We start from the raw sequence: 19496 nt of genomic DNA, 5'->3' as shown, positions 1-19496 counted from the left end.
CTCTCTCTCTCCTGCCCCCCTCCCCACCTTCGCGCGCCGCTCCGCCTCCCCGCCCCCTCCCCAACGTCTTCCCCTCACAGCCTGCCTCTCCCTGCTTCACTCCCCCCCCCCTCCAACCGACGTTGCCGACGCGCGTCGTGTCGCACGAGGCTTCGTCTCGAGGCTGTGTGGGAAGCGAGCGGCTTTTCCCTTTAACGCTCCCCGCATTTCTCCTCAGCGCGCCCCGCCCCGCGCTCCGTTCCCGCGCCTTCAGGCGACAAGGCAGGAACGTCGCTGTCGGGCTGGGAGAGGGGGAGGAAGACGAAAGAAAGAGGGGGGAAAAGGAGAGAAAAAGAGAAAGAGCGGGAGGGGGAAGATTCGGGGAGGAAGATGAGGAGTCCCTTCCCGTGATTCCCGCTATTGTCGTCGTCGTCGTCGTTCCCCCCGCCCGGCTCCCCTCTCCCTCCTCTTAATTCCGCGATGCGATGGGTTAGGCGGCTCGTCGCCAGCAGCGGAGCTGAGAGAAGAGCAGCCGAGCGAGGCAGCCACGAGAGGCGGCGGCGGCGAGGCCTTGTTGAAGCGCGGGTGGCGGAAGCGGCGGCTGCTGGTGGCGGCGGCGGCGGCAGCAGAGGAGGAGGAAGCCGCCGGCGGGAGCTGCTTTGCCCCACGGTCCCCTCCATGGACAGCGGGTTGGAATTATGAGCCGGCGGGAGCTGCTGGCGCCCGGGACTCGCCCTCACCCCAAGGGGTTTTCTCCCGCTCTGCGCTTCAGGGTGCCGGCGGGGCTCCTCTCTCACCATCGGCACCACCATTACTATTACAGCGCGCGACACCCCGACGCTTCGCCCCCTCAGCCCGGAGCCCCCGGCCCTTCCGCCGCCTCGCCAGGGCTCCCCTGGCCCGGGCGCCCGGCCACCTCCTCCTCTCCGGTCGCAAGCAGGGGGCGCCTTCGGTTGGAGTGAGAAGCCCCCCACCCCCAAATACTGCCCCTCACTCCGTCCCGCCAGAGCCCAACCGACACCCCTCACCAACTACCGCCCCCCGGCTCTCCCCCTTAGGGCTCCTCCGTGTTGTGGTGCCCCCCACCCCGACCCCATTCCTCCCCCACCTAGTGCGGGCTCCCCCTTCCGTTTCCCTCGGAAGATCCTTCTCCCTCCCCAGAAACCATTACTGCCCGACTCCTTCCCCCCTTTCCTCACCACTGAGCAGGTGAGAGGGGTTGTGTGTGCGGAGGAGGGGGGGACCCTTTATTGTTGCTCCTCTCTCATCTCACCCAAAGCAAGCCCCCTTCCCCCCCTTCACGGACGCTGCTGATCCTTCCCCTTCCCTCCCCAGCAGGGCATTAATTAGGTGGCCGATTGATTCCCAAAGTATATTGATTTGTATGTATTTCACTCCGCGGCAGCGGCGGCTGTTTGCTCCGCTGCCCCCGCCTGAGTTAGCCCAGTGTTTTCCAGTATAGAGTGTTGCTGAAGCTCCGTCTACCAAATATGTCGGCTCCTGTTGGGCCCCGGGGCGGCCCTGCGCCTCCTCCTCAGCCGCCTCCACCTCAGTCCGAGATGCCCGACCTCAGCCACCTCACGGAGGAAGAGAGGAAGATCATCCAGGCCGTCATGGATCGCCAGAAGAAGGAAGAAGAGAAGGAGCAATCCGTGCTTAAGTAAGGGCTACTTTCCTCTCTCTTTTCTCCCCCCCCCCTCCCACGGTTGTGTGGCTCATTCAGGAGAAGGAGGAAGGGTGAGGCCGCCGAGCCCCTCGCTTTCCACCCCTCCCTAGGGCATTGCTTGGGGCTGGCTGGCTGGCGTGCATTTGTATGAGGTGGTAGACTCCTGAGAGGGGCGATTTGAGGGGAAGCCACGGAGGCTGCTTGCCAGTGCATTTAGCTCCTCATTGGGGCTGCCTCTTGCCTCGGTCCATCCCTGCAGGAGATGGAAAAGAGCAAGCGGTTCCCTCCCCTCCTCGCTTTCCAGGCTCCTATTCGCCGTTCAGCCAGGCATGGACTGGGGCCAGGCGCCCAATATGGCCGCACAGGTGCTGTTGTAACCCGGTGTGTAGGAAGCGGATGGTTTCAGGAGGAGGAGGCGGCGGCAGCATGGCTGGGAAAAGGAACTAAGCGCGCACGAGAATCTGGTGGCAGCTGGAGTGGGCCTTTCTCCGCAGTCGCCACCGCCAAAGTGGCCTTCCTTCGCCTCCTGCCTTGCCTTCTCTTAGCAGCCCAGCCCGGGCAGAGCGGAGATGTCCCGGCGAGGCCTCGGTAGCCTTCTGTCGGGGTGGGTTTGCGAGAGCCGCCATCTTCCTGCAACAACGTGTAGCCCTCCCACCCCACATTGACCGGCTCCTTGCGTTCTGGCAAGCAGTCCTTGTCCCTTCACCTGTGGGCCACTTGGCCAGCAGCAGCATGAAGGGCGCAGGCCTCGCAGGCGGCAAAAGCCGCCACGGAGAAAAAGCTGCCGAGCTGCTCTGTAACTTCAGCACCACGGAGCTGTCCAGGCAGGCTCAGGGCAATTGTTTCTGGTCCTGATGACATTTCACCTTTCTTCCTGGGCTGTGTTACCTCCCTTTCTCTTGCAAAGCTATTTAGCTCTGATCCATTTGGGCAGTGATGTCAGGAAGCTCCATGTTTTCTCTGAATTTTTGTTTCTTACATATATGCCTTGTGGATGGCAAGACTACCTGATTGGCTGAAATGCAAGCTTCTTTTGTGATCTTGTAACATGTTTAGCATGTTTTTGTCTATCATAGTAGCTACTGTTTGCCTGTTAAGATCAAGTTTGTAGACAAGATTGCGTTTGACTTTTTTATGTTTCTCAAACATCATGTAATCACAAAAATGTCATTTTTCTTATGTAATGGCCACACTGACCTCTAAATTATTATTCACTGCTTTATGAAGTTATTACAGTAGTGCTCTAACGCATACTGCTGTGTTTAATTTTAAGTAATGGATACTATGTAACATTTTGTCACAGGGTCAGAGTAAATGCTTCTGAGTCTAAACACTGCTAAAAATATCCAGCCAAATTACTAGGCAATCATAGTGATGTTAACCCATTGTCTTGTTGAACTGCTGATTCAAAATCTGCAGCTGAAAGCTTCTTGGCTTCTGGGCTGAGCTGATGACTTGTGCTGGAATCAGTGTGTATCATTAGCAATGTGACAGTGAACAAAAAATTATTGTTTTCTTGTAATTTTTATCTTCATGTAAAGAGAAACAGGTGGTTAAAGTATTCACACTTAACAATAATAATGAAATGTGTTTGTGCTTTGAAGAAAGTCAGCATGATTTATATTAACAAAAGTCAGATTACCTTTTGCGATTCCAATTCTAACTAATAATTTAAAGTAATTTATACCAAGAACATATATTTATATGCCTTTGGCTATTATATCTTAAAATATGCATTAAAAACAATGTAATATGCAAACAAGCAATGGCATTATTGTTATTAATAATATACTTTACCATGAGGTCACAGGGTGGGCAACTATAATATAAAAATTGCAATATAAAAATAGTTAAAACAGATAATTGGACACTGGCATCAACATTATAAAATGTATTTACCATGTTTCTAGTAACATTTGTGCTTAAATACATAATCTCTGTGACTAAAATAAGTTTGTTTTTTTATATTAGAATATCTTATTTGTTTTTAATTGCAACTTTGGTTAATAGGCACAAACACATTCCTCTGTTTTTAGACAAAATCATATGCATTTGACATGTCTTTCACACTCATACCTCCCCAATATAATTAGATATGAGAAATAAGGAAAACTTTCCCTCCTAAAATAGGAGAAAAATATAGTATGCATGGATTAATTGTGGTTTAGTATCATTTTAAGTTGGCTTGGGATCAGGCAGATAATATATATAATTTGTCAGTTTGTGTTTGCTTATGAAATCTTAAGATATCTTAGACTACCATCTCTTGATGATATGGATAGATAAATACAGTACAAAGAATGGCATGTGCTGATGTAGCCAGAGCAACAAGTGTGAGGCAAGTGGGGAGTCCATCATGCTTTGCTGTGTGTTAGTGGTAATCTCATCCTAACTCCTTAGTATGAAATAGTGTTTGTTCTGATATAGCAGACTTCACAATGGCTCAAATATTTAGCATCTGTTAGCTGGGTTGTACCTAGTCCCACCCTCTGTCGTGCTATGACTCATTTCTGTGTGGAGTAACAATTTTGCATGATGACACTAAATTGCTTATGGTGAAAGTAGTGATTTCTGCAGTGCTCACACATGTTGTTATGTTGCTACAACATCCTGGGCATGCATATGATACTGGTGCAATGCCACACCTTATTCACATATGATTATCATTTTGGCAGTTGTGACCTCTGATTTGCTAGTGCAGTGATGTACTGTTCTTAAATATGTAGCTCTTTCAAAAGATTTATCCTTTTTCTTTCTCAAAATAGTTTCAATCTTCTCCCCTCCTGGTTGAATTCATTGTTGGAGGATGGGTGTTTTTAAAAAGCTGCATGTTGCTCCTAAGTTTACAATAATAATACAGTATGTTGGTGCTTGAAGAAGGCTGATGTGATTGAATGAAAATTGAGTTTTCTGTTTCTTAATAATAGTTGCAAATGTAAGTTTTGTTGCTCCTAGTCTAAGCATATCCTTCAAGGGGAGTAGCTTCCAAGCATATTTTCTGTATCATATAGAACTTTTGGAACTGCTGTTCAGTAAATGTGGCAAAGCATTAACCAAAAAGAAGTATATATTTTGCTTGTTTTGAAAATAGAACTGAAACTCTCAGAGTTCTTTAAAAAACATACTTGCTAGGTATGTAAAGGATAAATTATACAGTGTTTGATATAAACAATGGATGGAAACCAGCTGGGCATTAGTTCCCCTCTGATATATTTTTATTTCATCCCATTTCTATTTTATTCATATTGCCTAATGAGTCTGTCGTTATTGTATTGACGTGCTTAGTAGAAGAGCATTCAGTGGTGTCACTATCATCTGTCACATCAATTATTCCCCCCCCCCTTTCCTCTTCCCAGGGCAAAATTATTCATAACTTATATATGTATGTTTGTACATCCTTAAACCCATTACAGCCCCTCCTCCTGCTATGCTTCTTTTGAAGAAACAAAGAGAAGTGGTGCCGAGTTAGAATCAGCAGGAGTTCATATTGATAAGGTCAGCAACCACTCCTGCTGTGATTTGCTGGAAGTAGATGACATGTGAAATGACCATTTTGCAGAGACACCTGCTTTTGGCAGGTTATGTCCTGTGAAGGCACTGGATGAAGCCATGCAGTGTTCCTGTGGAGGGACTTCCATGGGTTTTTAGTGTGGTGATCCAGAATTCTCTTGCTGTTGGGATTGTTCTCTCTAAAAATATCCTATATATGGAATATCTGAGAACGAGATATTGCTATTAACCTTGGGTGATATCCAATTGTTTATTGGTATCCAATAAATAAATTGTGGCAGCCTGCTCTCACAACAGCCATTCTGCTAGCAGGAGCCCTGTATTTAGTATAGTACAGTAGCCAAATCCAATGCATGCCATACATTTGTGAAAGATGTTGTGCAACCTCTAGTGCATTTGCTATTATTATACTTTGTGACAGTTAAGCTTTGTGTGTTACCTCTTTTTTATACAGTTTGCACAACTACTTGTACAACGTCAACTCTCAAACTACTTATGCTATATTATGTTGGCTCTCCCCCCCCCCCTTGTGTCAGTTACTAATTGTTACTATTCATTTTTACTTAGCTCAATTTGGTTCTGTGGACACTTGGTTTTGTGGACTATAATATAGGCCTAAAAGAGATATAAGAGGTTCTAGGATTCCTGAATAAATAAGGCAATCTAATGCCCACTGGGGCTGATGCTCACTGGGGCTGGGAGCCAGTCTCTCTTAAAACATCTATAGGAGGCAAGACATCCCCTTGAGCTCTGACTCAGTTTTCTGTGTCTTAAAAGAGAGACAGACTTCAATATGACTCCCATGCCTAGTGTGAAAGCCATTACCAAATAATTATATAAAAACTTGTGTGATGATTCTCAGCTGTCTGATAATGCTGGTATATATATAATTTCCACCCCTTATGAAAATCTATTCTCATATAACACTAAATTTTTAGTGGTCCAGATGTATTTTATTTATGTCCAGTTCTCTGGGAGTTCAAGGCTTGCAAGAGAAGCAGTCAGTGTTGGTAAAGGCAGGTTAAACCAGAGAGCAGACATGAGCAAGATCTTGGACAGCTTCAAGGGTCACCTGCTGGCTGAAGTATTCTTCTAAGTCTGAATTCAACAGAAACCTTATGTAGGCTGACACAACCTGGGGTGCAGTAGGCTCATTGGAGGGGCTGGCTGGCTGGCTGGTTAAAGGGTCCTTATTTTATTTGCGACATGTTATTTCTGTGAGGCTGAGGAGACAAAGATACTGTAGGGGACTTATTCTCTTAGAGTTCCCAGGCCATACACGGGTTCTATGTAGATATAGTGGTTAAGTATGAAAACTCGTTCACTACTACCATGCCTACAACATAAAATGAAGTTGTCGTGGCATTGTGTTTATGTTGGAAGTATGGGGAATAAATCCACTCCAACATAAAATATAATAATGGGTTGGTAAGATGGTGTGATTTGTTTATGCATTCAGTTGCATTGTGTTATAGGTGTAAAGGAAGTACATCAGCATTCACATTTCCCATGTATATGCAGGGCCTGCTTTTGAATTGGACCAAACGTTGCAGCACCAACAGTTGTGCTGGAACAGTTGCAAGTCATGAAACTGCACCAGTATCTCAGCGACATTGAAACATTTCAAACAGATATATAATATACATTAGTATTCCTGCTTTATATAAAATTGTCTGGATCTTTGATTTTCACATAGTTGTTATGGATATAGCATTTCATAGTTATATTTTCATTTTAAAGTTGTTGAAGATTTATTTATTTCTAATATTTATATCCTGATCTTCATCACAAATGATCTTTCGGTGGACAAAAACCATAATATACAATTAAAACCATCAAAATAAGCAGTACGGTAAGATAGAGGTAAAGGACCCCTGGACAGTTAAAGGTAAAGGGTAAAGGGACCCCTGACAGTTAAGTCCAGTCGCGGATGACTCTGGGGTTGCGGCGCTCATCTCGCTTTACTGGCCGAGGGAGCCGGCGTACAGCTTCCGGGTCATATGGCCAGCATGACTAAGCTGCTTCTGGCAAACCAGAGCAGCGCATGGAAATGCCTTTTACCTTCCTGCCAGAGCGGTACCTATTTATCTACTTGCACTTTGATGTGCTTTCGAACTGCTAGGTTGGCAGAAGCAGGGACCGAGCAATGGGAGCTCACCCCATCGCGGGGATTCGAACAGCCGACCTTCTGATCGGCAAGCCCTAGGCTCTGTGGTTTAACCCACAGTCCAGTCAAAGGCAACTATGGGGTGCAGCGCTCATCTCGCTTCAGGCCAAGGGAGCCAGCATTTGTCCACAGACAGCTTTCAGGGTCATGTGGCCAGCATGACTAAACCACTTCTGGTGCAATTGAAAACTGTGACGGAAGCCAGAGCACACCTTTTACCTTTCTGCCGCAGTGGTACCTATTTAGGCATTGGTGTGCTTTCGAACTTCTAGGTTGGCAGAAGCTGGGACAGAGCAACCAGAGCTCACCCCATCACTCGGATTCTAAATAAGCAGTGCAGTTGCCTAGAACAACTTTCTCTGGCTTGGAGCCATGGTTGGAAAAGGGTTGGGAAACACTGCTCTAAACTCATTTTCAATGGTACTGCGAGAAGGCTTACCCAACAAATTTCAAAGACTGGACAGGACAATATAGGAGAGGTGCCCCTAGCAAGGTCCTAAGCCTGTCAGAGCTTTATTTGTCAGAACAAAAACTTTGAATTGGGCCCAGTAGCATATAGTGAGCCATTGCAGGTCTTCAGGAATAGATGTTATAGGATCCTCACATTTTTAAGTATCTCCAAATTAAAGGATCCTGAAAAATAGTATAGTAATGTTTTCTTGTCACCCTTTCAGGGCCAGTAATGATATCTCTTTCATATTTTCCCCAAGTTGTCCCTTTCTAAATCCTATGGAAGAAACAGAATCTTAGAAGAATGTTTATGATGATGGTATTATATTTTCTTGTAAAGTATACCTGCTGAATCACTTATAAAAATGCTGTATGAAATTGCTGGTGAGCTTCTGCCCCTCTTTCAGCTTTCTCTTCCAAGTGGAGTTGCAATTGGCATAAAGGTCAATGAAGATCTCACCACCATCATTTTATTTATTCAATCTACAAATTTATACCCTGCCTTTCAGTCAAATCAGCCCTCAAAGTAGCTTACAATTATTAAAAAAGCAAACAGAAGAGCACACATCTAAATAACACATGGAGAGCAAAAAAATAGTCAACAAAGAACCAACTTACAGCAGGAGTGACAGAAAATTAAGGCCAAAGGCATGACAAAATAAAAGTGTTTTTTTGTTTATCAGAAAAGCCCTCACAGGAGGAGTCCGTTGGGTTTCCTGTGGGAAAGGTTTCATAAAGTGGGCACTACACTTGAAATAGCCTTTGTACCATCAAGGAACAACTATTGTAATGTGCTTCTTCATGGGACTGCCCTTGGAGATGGTTTGGACATTTCAACTGATGTAGAATGTTGGAGCTTGCCCCCTTGGAGGAGCAGCTTGAGTGTGATAGGAAAACTACAAACAAACGAAACACTTATTCTGTGGCAACTTCTCTGATGTCTATGATCAATTCAAGGTTCTGTGTTTTTCATATTGAGATTGTTTTGTGTAGATATATCGATAGATGTTATTGTCTTGGATTTTGAAAAAGGAGTAGGAAACAATAAATACACTTTGTACATAAGGGGGAGAGTTGCTGCTGCCTGTTAGAACAGACTATACTGAGATACAGTCACTTTGATCTGTGTTTGTTTTTTTAAATAAAAAAGTGATGTATAAATGTTATTAAATAAATAATAGATCAGCCAATATTCTGATGGCAAAAGGCATCTTCATATGCTTATCTAGAACCATCACTCTGCTAAAAAATGCATAGGTACAGACGTGCTACAGCTTCTGTACCTATGCATTTCTGTACCTATACCTTGCAATCTGAGAAAGCTGGACAAGATTAAGATGAGGGAAAAGGCAGGATGTCATCAGATGTAATGAGGATGAGAGAAGGGGGAATTAACTTGAAGGAAGATGAGAATCTTCACACATTACTGTGTAGGTCATGATACCTTGTGGTTTCTCTAACACCATATTGATCCTTACACTAATAAAGTGTGGGTGGTTCAGAAAAACGAATTTACTTATTACATTTCCATTCTTTGCTCATTCCTCACAAATACCCTGCCCAACATATGTCTCTTGCCCAGCTCTTTCTAATTATTTATCATTATAACAAATTGTCTTTCTATAGAATAGTAAAAGCAGAAACATAAACATTTAGACAAAAAGTTAAAATATAAATGTTTGTGAAGTTCAAAACATTATGTTTAAGACCAAAATTCCAGCCCAAAGTATGAGGCATTTAAAGGGAGGTTCTCAGTGTCACTCACTCACCATGAGACAGCCTATCAGACCTTCCTAGGAAGGATGTTCCACAATTATAGTTTCAGAGCATCATCGGATCTCATTTCTTGAAATAGGGGAATTAGAGCAAAGCCATTCAAGGCTTTATAGGTAACACGCAGCATCTTGAACTGGGCTCAGAAACAGATGAGCAGCCAGTGGATATGAACAAACATCAGTGTAACGTACTATTTGTAATCTGCCACAGTCATGCAGTGAGCAACAGAAATCTCTGTGAGCTGATATTTCTGGACTGTCCTTAGGGGCAGCCCCACTTTAATGCATTAATCAGTGCAAGAGGTTATCAGAGCATGGAGGACAGTGGCTAAGTCCCAGCTATCAAGGAAATGGTGCCAGCCTAAATGGCTTTAACTGATAAAAGATGCTGCAGGCCACAGCCACAACTTAAGCGTCTAGGAGCAAATTTTGTGCAGAGGCAACTTTAAGCTGCAAACTGGTCCTTTAGTGGATTGAGCTTGTTTCCCCTGAACCTTCCTACCAACCATTCTTTTGATAGTCACTGTTGTTACAGACGGCCAATGAAGATAAACTCAGGCTGAGCAAATGGAAAGATGATAAACTTCCCTTTCCTCTATTTGTCATCACATACATGTTCCTCCAATTTCCTTCACATTTTTGTTTACCAGACTAATTGCTTAAGTCTGTCAAAGGCATCACTTAAGTCTGTCAAAGGCATCACAACTGGATAAAATAATAAATAATCAGGTGATATAAAAGAATTCTGCCTGAGCCACTTCTAGTCAGAGTACAGCAGTGTTTTCCAACCTGTGGATTGTGACCTGCAAGGAGGTCATGAAATCTGTGGGTCTCAAGCACATGAGGAGGGTGAGGCAGAGGCTGGTCCTCTGACAATGACACATGCCCTTAGTGTTGAAGGGGGTGATACGAAAGATCAGCAGTAGAAAAGAGTTGAACATGTTAGTTTGACCATGTATCCTACTCTAGCTACCATGAAGAAAATACTGATTTTTCTCTAATAGCTCATTCTTTTTCCTTTGGAGTGATAAATGTATACTCCCTGCTCCTTACAGTTACCCTTATTTGGTGTCACTTGCTCACAAAAATGAAGAACTTTGCAAGTATAAATAGCTACTTAAACAAATTCCATATTAATAAGAGTGTTAAGTAAACTTTTGCTTGGTTGTCTCAGATCATGATGATAAAAGAGGCAAAGTTGAAGTGCACAAAATGCACAAAAGTGATGCAGCCAAAGACCTAGGGTCCAGAATTCTTGTGACAATAATTTGATGGGTTACCATAGTTAGTAGTTTTGGACTTGTAGGTTGCCATACCAAAAAGACTGGGAACCACTAAAGTAGAGAATACTGGACCAGATGGACAAACAGTCTGAACAGGTGTAAGGCAGCTTTACTAAATTTTATACTGTTTCTTACCCATATTTCTTTACCCCATAAATTTCCTCTGACACTCAGAATCCCAGAATCTGACTTTCTGAAACTGGTGTTGCTGAAATTCAGCTAATTGTATCAATAAGGAGAGTATATTGATGTGATTCTTTATGATGTTTTGGGTTTCTTCTGAGATTAGCGTAATGTTGGGTCTGAGCCCACAGTTGCTGAAATGCATGTTCCGATCTTGGAAATTATTTTGCTAATGCAAGCTTCTCATGTGCCAGAACAGAGCAAAAGAGTAAGCACATCCAGGATTGGTTGAGGATTGTTGACTGTGAGTCAAGTCTGTTACTCCTTCAGCATAGAATACAGGCACCACAATCAACCTAGGGACATTACGCAGGTTTCTGAGCTTGGATCCTGAGATGGATGGGAAACTGCTTGTGCAAACAGGCCCTTCTTGTGTGATTTCCAGTCCAGCAACTGGGGCTGTGCACACTGGCAGGTTGCCATTTCCAAAAGGTTAACAACCTACTGATCAGCTGCTTGGGATGGGAGAAAGTGCTGGATTCAGACCAAGCAGCTGACTGGTGAGATTTTTAACCCTTTTGAAAGGATAATTAAGATGTGTCACAGCAGCACTACACATACTCAGTAGGATTGGGGAAAGCAAAATTAGTTATTATTTGTTAATAAAGTTTAAGAGATTTAAAAACGCATATTTCAGGGTGTGCTGTGCTCTCACAAGGAAGCTTCTGGGACTCTAAAACACATGAAAATACAAATGCAACATTCATCCACATGCACACATGTCTTCTTAGAGGGTTTTTGTTGTTGTTGAAATACTAATAATGATGATGAGGCCATATATATTTTCCTGTAAAGGGAATTCCACAGGTGTGAGGCCACTACTGAGAAATCCTTTTCCCTGGTCTCCCAGTTATGTGTCTTCAGAAAAATTACAGGTATTATTATTTGCTTCTGCCTATAATAGAAATAATGGGGCGCTACATCTATCACTTGCTTTGAAAAACTATACTTAACTAATCTGGAATCTATAGGGGTAGCAGCTGCCATATATAAAATGCTAATTTACCCTGGCTACTAGGATAAAGGAGAATTGTGAAATGTTTGGGAAATAAATATACAACAACAACAAAAAAGGTAAAATACTGGAACAGACATATATACCATACATACATAATTTTATATGTATACCGCCTTTCCACTCAAGGGGCATACAACATGAAAAAATACGTAACTACATCATAACAAAAGTAGTACTTGACAACAAATAAATCTTTAAAAAAATACTTAACCAAACTGAACAGTTTCCACATAAATCACAACAAGAACTAAAGTAAAGATACAAAAACCAACAGCACTCCACTCCCCGCAACAAAATCCCTCAACAAAACCCCAGCCCCTGAACATGAATGGAAAAGAATTTGACAGGCTACCTGATTAAATCAGCCTCAGCAACAGTAAGGGAACATGCCCTCAAGGTGATTCACAGATGGTACTTAACATTTGCTAAGCTGCGTCATATATGTGTGGGACAACGTCTCCTCTCTGCTGGATGGGATGTTCAATGCAAGGTACAAATGTATGTATTTATTTCATAAAATTTATACACTGCTTGATTGTAAAAAAAAACCCTTGAAGCAGTTTTGGTGGGAATGTTTGTTAATAAGTTTGAATTAATTTAGAGTAATTTCTGATATTTTACACTTCAAACTTGAATTGGATCTGGGACTGGCCCCGTTATCTCTCTCCTGGAAACAAATAATGGTATTCTCTGTAAATTGCTAATGATCCATCTCCTCATGACTCACTACGTGAATAGAGATAGCATTTCTCTGTAAAAGTGAACAGCAGCCTACCTCCAAAGGTGGTATGACTGGTTATGGCAGGAAGCTTTATCTGACAAACTTACCCAGCAATATAAACTACCCAGAGATGAAATAAAAAGTGATTGGTTCCATGAAGACTTGTTCATTTTTCTTCCTTATATTAATTCTGATTCAGGAGAACCTAGGCTACCTCTTTTTCTGACATTTTAGCAAGGTGTGATATCATAAGTGAGACATGATTTTCTCTGCGCCAGCTCAGGAGAAATGCTGAAAGCAGAGACACCTATTGTACACCACCTCCATAGACCTAATGAAGACCTTTGACCTTGTTGGCTGAAAAGGACTCCTTACACTGCTCATCAAGATAGGATGCCCACCTAAACTTCACAAGATGATTGTGTTCTTCCACAAGAACATGCATGGCACTGTCCAGTATGGTGGCTCATCCTTGGATGTCTTCTCTATAAAGAACGGTTTGAAACAGGGCTGTGTTCTTGCCCCAGCTTTTTGGCATATTCTTCTCCCTGTTGCTCTCATATGCCTTCAGCTTGACTGAAGATGGTGTGTACTTCATTCAAGGAGCAGCAGGGGTCTGTTCAGTCTGACATGGCTCCACACCAAGACAAAAATGTAGTAGGTCCTTATCCAAGTGATGTTGTTTGCAGATGATGCAGCCTTGACAGCACACCCTGAAGAAGCTCTACAGACACTCTTCAGCCATTTTGGCCAAGCTTTCAGGGAGTTTGGCTTTACCATCAGCCTAATGAAGAGCAACATCCTGGGTCAGGACGTCACCAGTACTCCACAAATCAGCATTGCTGACAACATGCTTGAGGTGGTAGATTTTGTCTACCTGGGGGTTCCACCATAACCAGAAAGATCGCCATTGATGCTGAGCTGGACAAGTGTATTGGAAAGGCAGCTACGGCAATGGCTCACCTCTCCAAAACGTTATGGGAGAATGTGATGCTAACATCCAATACCAATACAGTGGTACCTCGGGTTAAGTACTTAACTTGTTCCAGAAGTCCGTTCTTAACCTGAAACTGTTCTTAACCTGAAGCACCACTCTAGCTAATGGGGCCTCCTGCTGCCGCTGGATCACGATTTCTGTTCTCATCCTGAAGCAAAGTTCTTAACCGGAGGTACTATTTCTGGGTTAGCGGAGTCTGTAACCTGAAGCGTATGTAACCTAAAGCGTATGTGACCCAAGGTGCCACTGTACAAAGGTCTACCAGGCTTGTGTGTTGAACACGCAGCTTTATGGAAGTGGTGTGGGCAACTTACAACTGCCAGGAGTGACACCTCAACACGTTCCACATGTGCTGCATCAGGAAGATTTGGGGCATCACATGGCAGGACAGAATTCCAAACAAAGATGTGTTCTCCCCAAGCCTACTTTCCAAGCATGTTCACACTCCTGTCTCAGCAGTGTCTACTCTGGCTTGGTTATGTCCATAGATTGGAAGATGGCAGGATCCTCAAGGATGTGCTGTATAGGGAGCTGGCTTCAGGTACCAGGCCCATTGGTGGACCAACTCTGTTTCAAATATGTCATTTTTTTTGTGTCCTCAAAAAAAGTCAAAAGGTTACAAGACAATGTCAAAATGCAAAATTGCCATAAAATTTCACACTTGCTTGTATGCTTAAATCATAGGAAGCTTAGTTGGGGACATAAATTGTGCATCTTGATTAAGATGAGACTTAACATAATAGTTCAAATTTTTACTGCATAGATACATAATATCCAATACAAAGGGAAAATTTGGTTGATAGATGGATTTAAAACATTAACTGAATTCCTGTTATCACTTTGCTCCGTGTTTGATGCTTTTACACCTTATAGGATAAGATACTTCCAAATACTCAATCAGGATCTGCTATAAAAAAACTACAACAGTATGTTTATAGAAGATTTTGAATGTATTAGTCACTGACTTGACTGCTGCTCAGACAAGCTCCACTTTTCATATGTAACTGTTTAATAAACATGAACTTTTTTTTACCCTGCTTTGTGTTTTGTTGTTTCTGTTCTTCTATTAGCATTTGAAAACATAATTTAGAAAGTCTGCTAGAAAACCATGTAGTGTTGGAACTGTTAGCTGTGAGTAAGAGATATATGAACTGCAGTATACGTAATATCCAGAGACCTTTCAAGTTGTGTGTCTGTCTCATACATTATTTTGTAAAGTTCAAATTGCTAAATATATCAGAACATTTTCAGGTGGTTTCCTTACCTGAATTAAAAAAATGTGAATAGAGCAATGTAGCATCAGAGTTCCATGTTCTAACTTCATCTAATAGATTCCAATCCTGATAATTCAAGCAAGTATTTTACACTTGCAGCAGGGCTTTTAACTTAGCTTTTCCTAGAGAACTACCTCAGTTTCTGAAACTGGGAGAGCTGTCAAAGCCCTTGTCATATGCATCCCTAAGAGCCTGCATGAGCTCTTAAAACATGTTTACTAGAGAGGTGGGATTCTTTTTGTGGGTAGACTGCATGCTGTCCTGAGAATGGAGCTGAGGTAGTTTAAACCCAAAGATCCATATCCATAACAAAAAAATCAGGCTGAAATAATAGAGAATGGAAAATATATTACTAAATGTGATGTAACACATTAATATTGAATAATATTGAATAAATATTGGATCACAAGTGTATTTTATTTCCCAACCTAATACATTCATAACCTTAAAGATTAAAATATATTATTAAGATATAAAGGAGAGCACAATATTAACAAAATAAAGAAAGAGGAATGCTCTGATTGAGTGTCCCTGTAACTCTGTGTGTGCATGTGTGTTGAAGTCAGAACCAGAAGCTAGGATCAGGAATTCTGTGCCTATGATTTCTGAACATTTTTGGATCTCAGGAAGGCAACAGAACCCTTTATCTGCTTCTTGGTCTAGTCTAGTGTGCAGATGTGTTTTCAAAGTTTGAAGGTAGGTAGGAGAAGAAGAGGGTGTGATGTGTAAGGGGCAAAAATCTGTTATTTTTCTTGGATTTTGAGTCTTATAGAGCATGTGGGAGAGGGAGGTATATGGTGATGGTGGGGAATAAGGAAGTGTAAGGAGGGGTCTTCTGGAAGAGGATAAGGTTTAAAAAGTTAAAAGTTTAATTTGTTGTTGTTGTTTAGTCGTTCAGTCGTGTCCGACTCTTCGTGACCCCATGGACCAGAGCACGCCAGGCACTTCTGTCTTCCACTGCCACCCGCAGTTTGGTCAGATTCATGTTTGTAGCTTCGGGAACACTGTCTAACCAAAAGTTTAATAGTTCCCTTCAATATGGGTTTTGAAATTACCATTCTGCCTATGTGATACAATTGATGTTAGTTTCTGAAGAAATCTGGAGTAAACACATATTTTTCTACTTACTTGCCCATATGTTTAACATAATTTACACTTCAGTGGCTTCTCTATCTGGTCTGTTTCCTAAGGGTACAATATGTTTTTTCAGTTATGGGTCTTCATTTGGTCAACCTTTGTATTGCCAATCCTGATCTGTTCTGACCTCATTGCAGCCCAGAGTCAAAGCTCTGGTCTTTAAACTCATGTAAGGAAATGTGGATGGCACTGTGGTCTAAACCAGAGCCTAGGACTTGCTGATCAGAAGGTCGGCGGTTCAAATCCCCACGACTGGGTAAGCTCCTATTGCTCGGTCCCTGTTCCTGCCAACCTAGCAGTTTGAAAGCACGTCAAAGTGCAAGTAGATAAATAGGTACCGCTCTGGCGGGAAGGTAAACGGTGTTTCCGTGAGCTGCTCTGGTGCGCCAGAAGCGGCTTAGTCATGCTGGCCACATGACCCAGAAGCTGTACGCCAGCTCCCTCAGCCAATAAAGCAAGATGAGCACCGCAACCCCAGAGTCGTCTGCGACTGGACCTAACAGTCAGGGGTCCCTTTACCTTTAACGAAACGTGAGTGGAGGTCAAAGAGGGGATGATCACAGCATGTCACATGGGCCTTGCCAACTCCTTAGTCCAATATACGAACCAAAGAATAGGTTGTTATGGCTGCCATGCTCACAGCTTATGCAGCGCAAGATGCTGCTTTGGGGTAAGAAGCATTGATGTACACAAATTAACCAATTTGTGTACCCAAAGGTTGTGTGTATCTGAATCAGGGCCTGCACCTTCAATTATATAATATTAGGGTACTCTCTCTAATATTGAAATAAGTACCAGTATCTCCGTCATGAGTTATCTTTGTTCCGGTATCTTTCTTCCAAATCCTCTTTAATATTGAGACTCTGTGAGTGACTGTCCCTAAAGGAGCAAATCTCTGTGGGTGGGAAGGACAAAAATAGAATACAATTTAGAGTTAAATATATCTAATTTAGTCATACGTGGTAAAGAACTGGGAAAATGTTAAAAGAAGCATTTAAGTCAGAAATGTTTCCAATATTGATGTGGGTAGTTTAAATTTTATACCTATATATACACTAATAGCTAGTTTAACATGAGATAAAATTATTCATTGTTGTATAATGGCAGTTCAGCAGACAGCATTAGTCAAACCTGGATTTTCAAACTGCCAAGGGCTGGATTCACCTAACCAGTCCAATCAGAGACATTCTGCAGGCAAGCCATGTACTCTACTATTAAGTCATGACTTTCCCCCATTTAGTAGATACTCATATAATGCTTAAAGTGGTCAAGTAATTTTGTTGAGGGGAATTAGATTATTTCTTTGTTAACTTAGCTCATCTTTTGATGTATTTCATGCCACATGTATATCAGGTTACTGCAAACTCTAAACACTTCAAACATTCAGTGAAGTTGGCTGTTACTTACAAGCTAATACTGTTGTATACAAACTAGCAATTCGGTACATTCAGTTAAGTGTGCTTCAATATTTCAGAGGAACAAGTATGCTTCACTGTGCATTATATTTTGTCTGTTGTCCTGATCAAGTATTATAAATAATACAACTTCCATCAGTCCCAGTCAGTTCACACAACTTACAATATAATTTAAAACAAAATATTAATAAAATATACAATAAACCTATTAAAGGTAATAAATGACATAATTAGTACCGTACACAACTGAAATAGCAATTAAAGCAGCAAAGTTAAAGCTTCAATTCCAGTGTTTTAAAATGTAGCATTCTCCCAATACTGTCTTAAATTACAAACCATTAAAATGCCTAAAAGAATAAAAATGTATTAATTTGATGCCTGAAAGATCATAAAAGAGGCTAGGTTAGCCTCTTTAGGAAAGGAATTCTACAACTAGGGTGCTACAAATGAGAAAGTGCTTTTCTTCATTGCCATCTTAGTAATCTTTGATGGTGGTGGCACTGTGGGAAAGGCCTTGGTGGAAGATCTTGGTGCTCAGGCAGGTTGATATTAGAGGATCAGTTAAATAGCATGTGGAACAATATGGAACCCCATGATACTGTAAAACACAAGTCTATGGGTCTGAACAGTTGCCCCTGAAGACTGCCCTCTGACATCTGGTATGCAGGTAGGAACAGAACAACAGTAACACTGTGCCCTGCAATTTACACAGGTAATCCAGAAGGATACCATGGGCAATGATATTGAAAGAAGTCAAGAAGAATAAATAGGGATGTTGTCCTCCTCCTGTCTGTCTGTCTATCAGGGTGGCCCAGGTGGCTTCCATACTAGAACTAATCCAAAATGTTGTTTAACCCAGCAATCAGCACTGTATACTTTTAACTGGGATAATTCTGTTTAAAATATTACTCAAAATAAATGTTGGGATCCAAAGAATCTCATGCTGAACTCCACATGCACTTTGAAGTTCCTTCTGTTTGATAGTGTCTTGCTGTGTTGGCCCAACAAGCCAAACTTCCTTTGATACTGTGCAAATGTCTGTTATAAAGGGGGGAAAGGTGCTTGTATGCCTAACACCAGATTTTAAATCTGTGACTGAGAAGCAGTTTGACTGATTAATGCTTTTAGCTCTGATTACAACTGATAAGACTTCCTAATAAGAGTTTCTATAAATCTGAGGGCCACTTACTGTTCCTAATATTCTAACCTGAATAATCTGTTACTTTAAATATCATTAGTTGTGACTAACTCATAGTTTTTAAAAGAGATCAAACTGATTAGAAGGGATATTTTAAAAAAAAAAATACTCACACTTGTTATTTGTTATTTTGTTTCTCACATGTGTCAGCAGGCACTTTTTAAGTACAGTACACACAAAGGTTTTGTGTGCATTTCTTCTAAATACATACAGGGTTGTGACTACTTTCAGGGTGAACTCAGAGATGCTTGTGTATCCTATCCAGTCCTTGTACAGAACTTATAAAGCAATCCTAAATCTGCCGAGGGATGGCTGTAGCAGCAGAACCACTGCTGCAATCTGTGCTCAAGGCAGACGATGTGGATGTGAGTATTCTTGTCTCTTTCAATGTGCCAGCTCCAGGATGGCACAGCAGAGGGGTCCCAATTACTCCTCTTACCTAGCAATGAGATGGTATAGAATTCAGTGAAACCTTGGCCAGTCCAACTCTGCCCTCACCACAACCCTCAAATGCTCCATTTTAGGGCCCTATGTTGGATATTTCCATCAGGAGGACTGCCAGGCCAAACCTCTACAACTGTAAAGCCCTCATCTGTGACACTCCTTTCCACCTGCTGAGGAAGCAGAGAGGGGTCTGTCCTATCTCCCATGAGCCATCAACACTGAAAGGATAGTATTGTTCCTTTAGTACATTTCCACGCAGCATCTTACAGCATCATTTAG

At 42.3% G+C, this 19496-nt stretch overlaps 1 protein-coding gene across 43 annotated transcripts in view; it reads left to right on the top strand.

Moving 5' to 3' along the window:
* The first annotated feature begins 53 nt into the window (after positions 1 to 53).
* The window catches only part of RIMS2 (regulating synaptic membrane exocytosis 2), a 348259-nt gene continuing 328816 nt past the window's right edge, over positions 54 to 19496 (top strand). For 9 of the 43 annotated variants that reach the window (XM_083450342.1, XM_083450382.1, XM_083450375.1 and 6 more), the window contains exon 1: positions 54 to 1639. In XM_083450342.1, coding sequence (XP_083306468.1) covers positions 1470 to 1639 — 170 coding nt within the window. In that variant the 5' untranslated portion in view covers positions 54 to 1469. The remainder of the gene's footprint in view (positions 1640 to 19496) is intronic. The other 34 variants (XM_083450384.1, XM_083450344.1, XM_083450381.1 and 31 more) reach the window with 8 other exon arrangements.

The sequence above is a fragment of the Podarcis tiliguerta genome (assembly GCF_965153285.1).
Source record: "Podarcis tiliguerta genome assembly, chromosome: 7".
Lineage (NCBI taxonomy): Eukaryota > Metazoa > Chordata > Lepidosauria > Squamata > Lacertidae > Podarcis > Podarcis tiliguerta.
The sequence above is the reverse complement of the archived record's forward strand: the minus strand, read 5'-3'. Positions and strand labels throughout refer to the sequence as shown.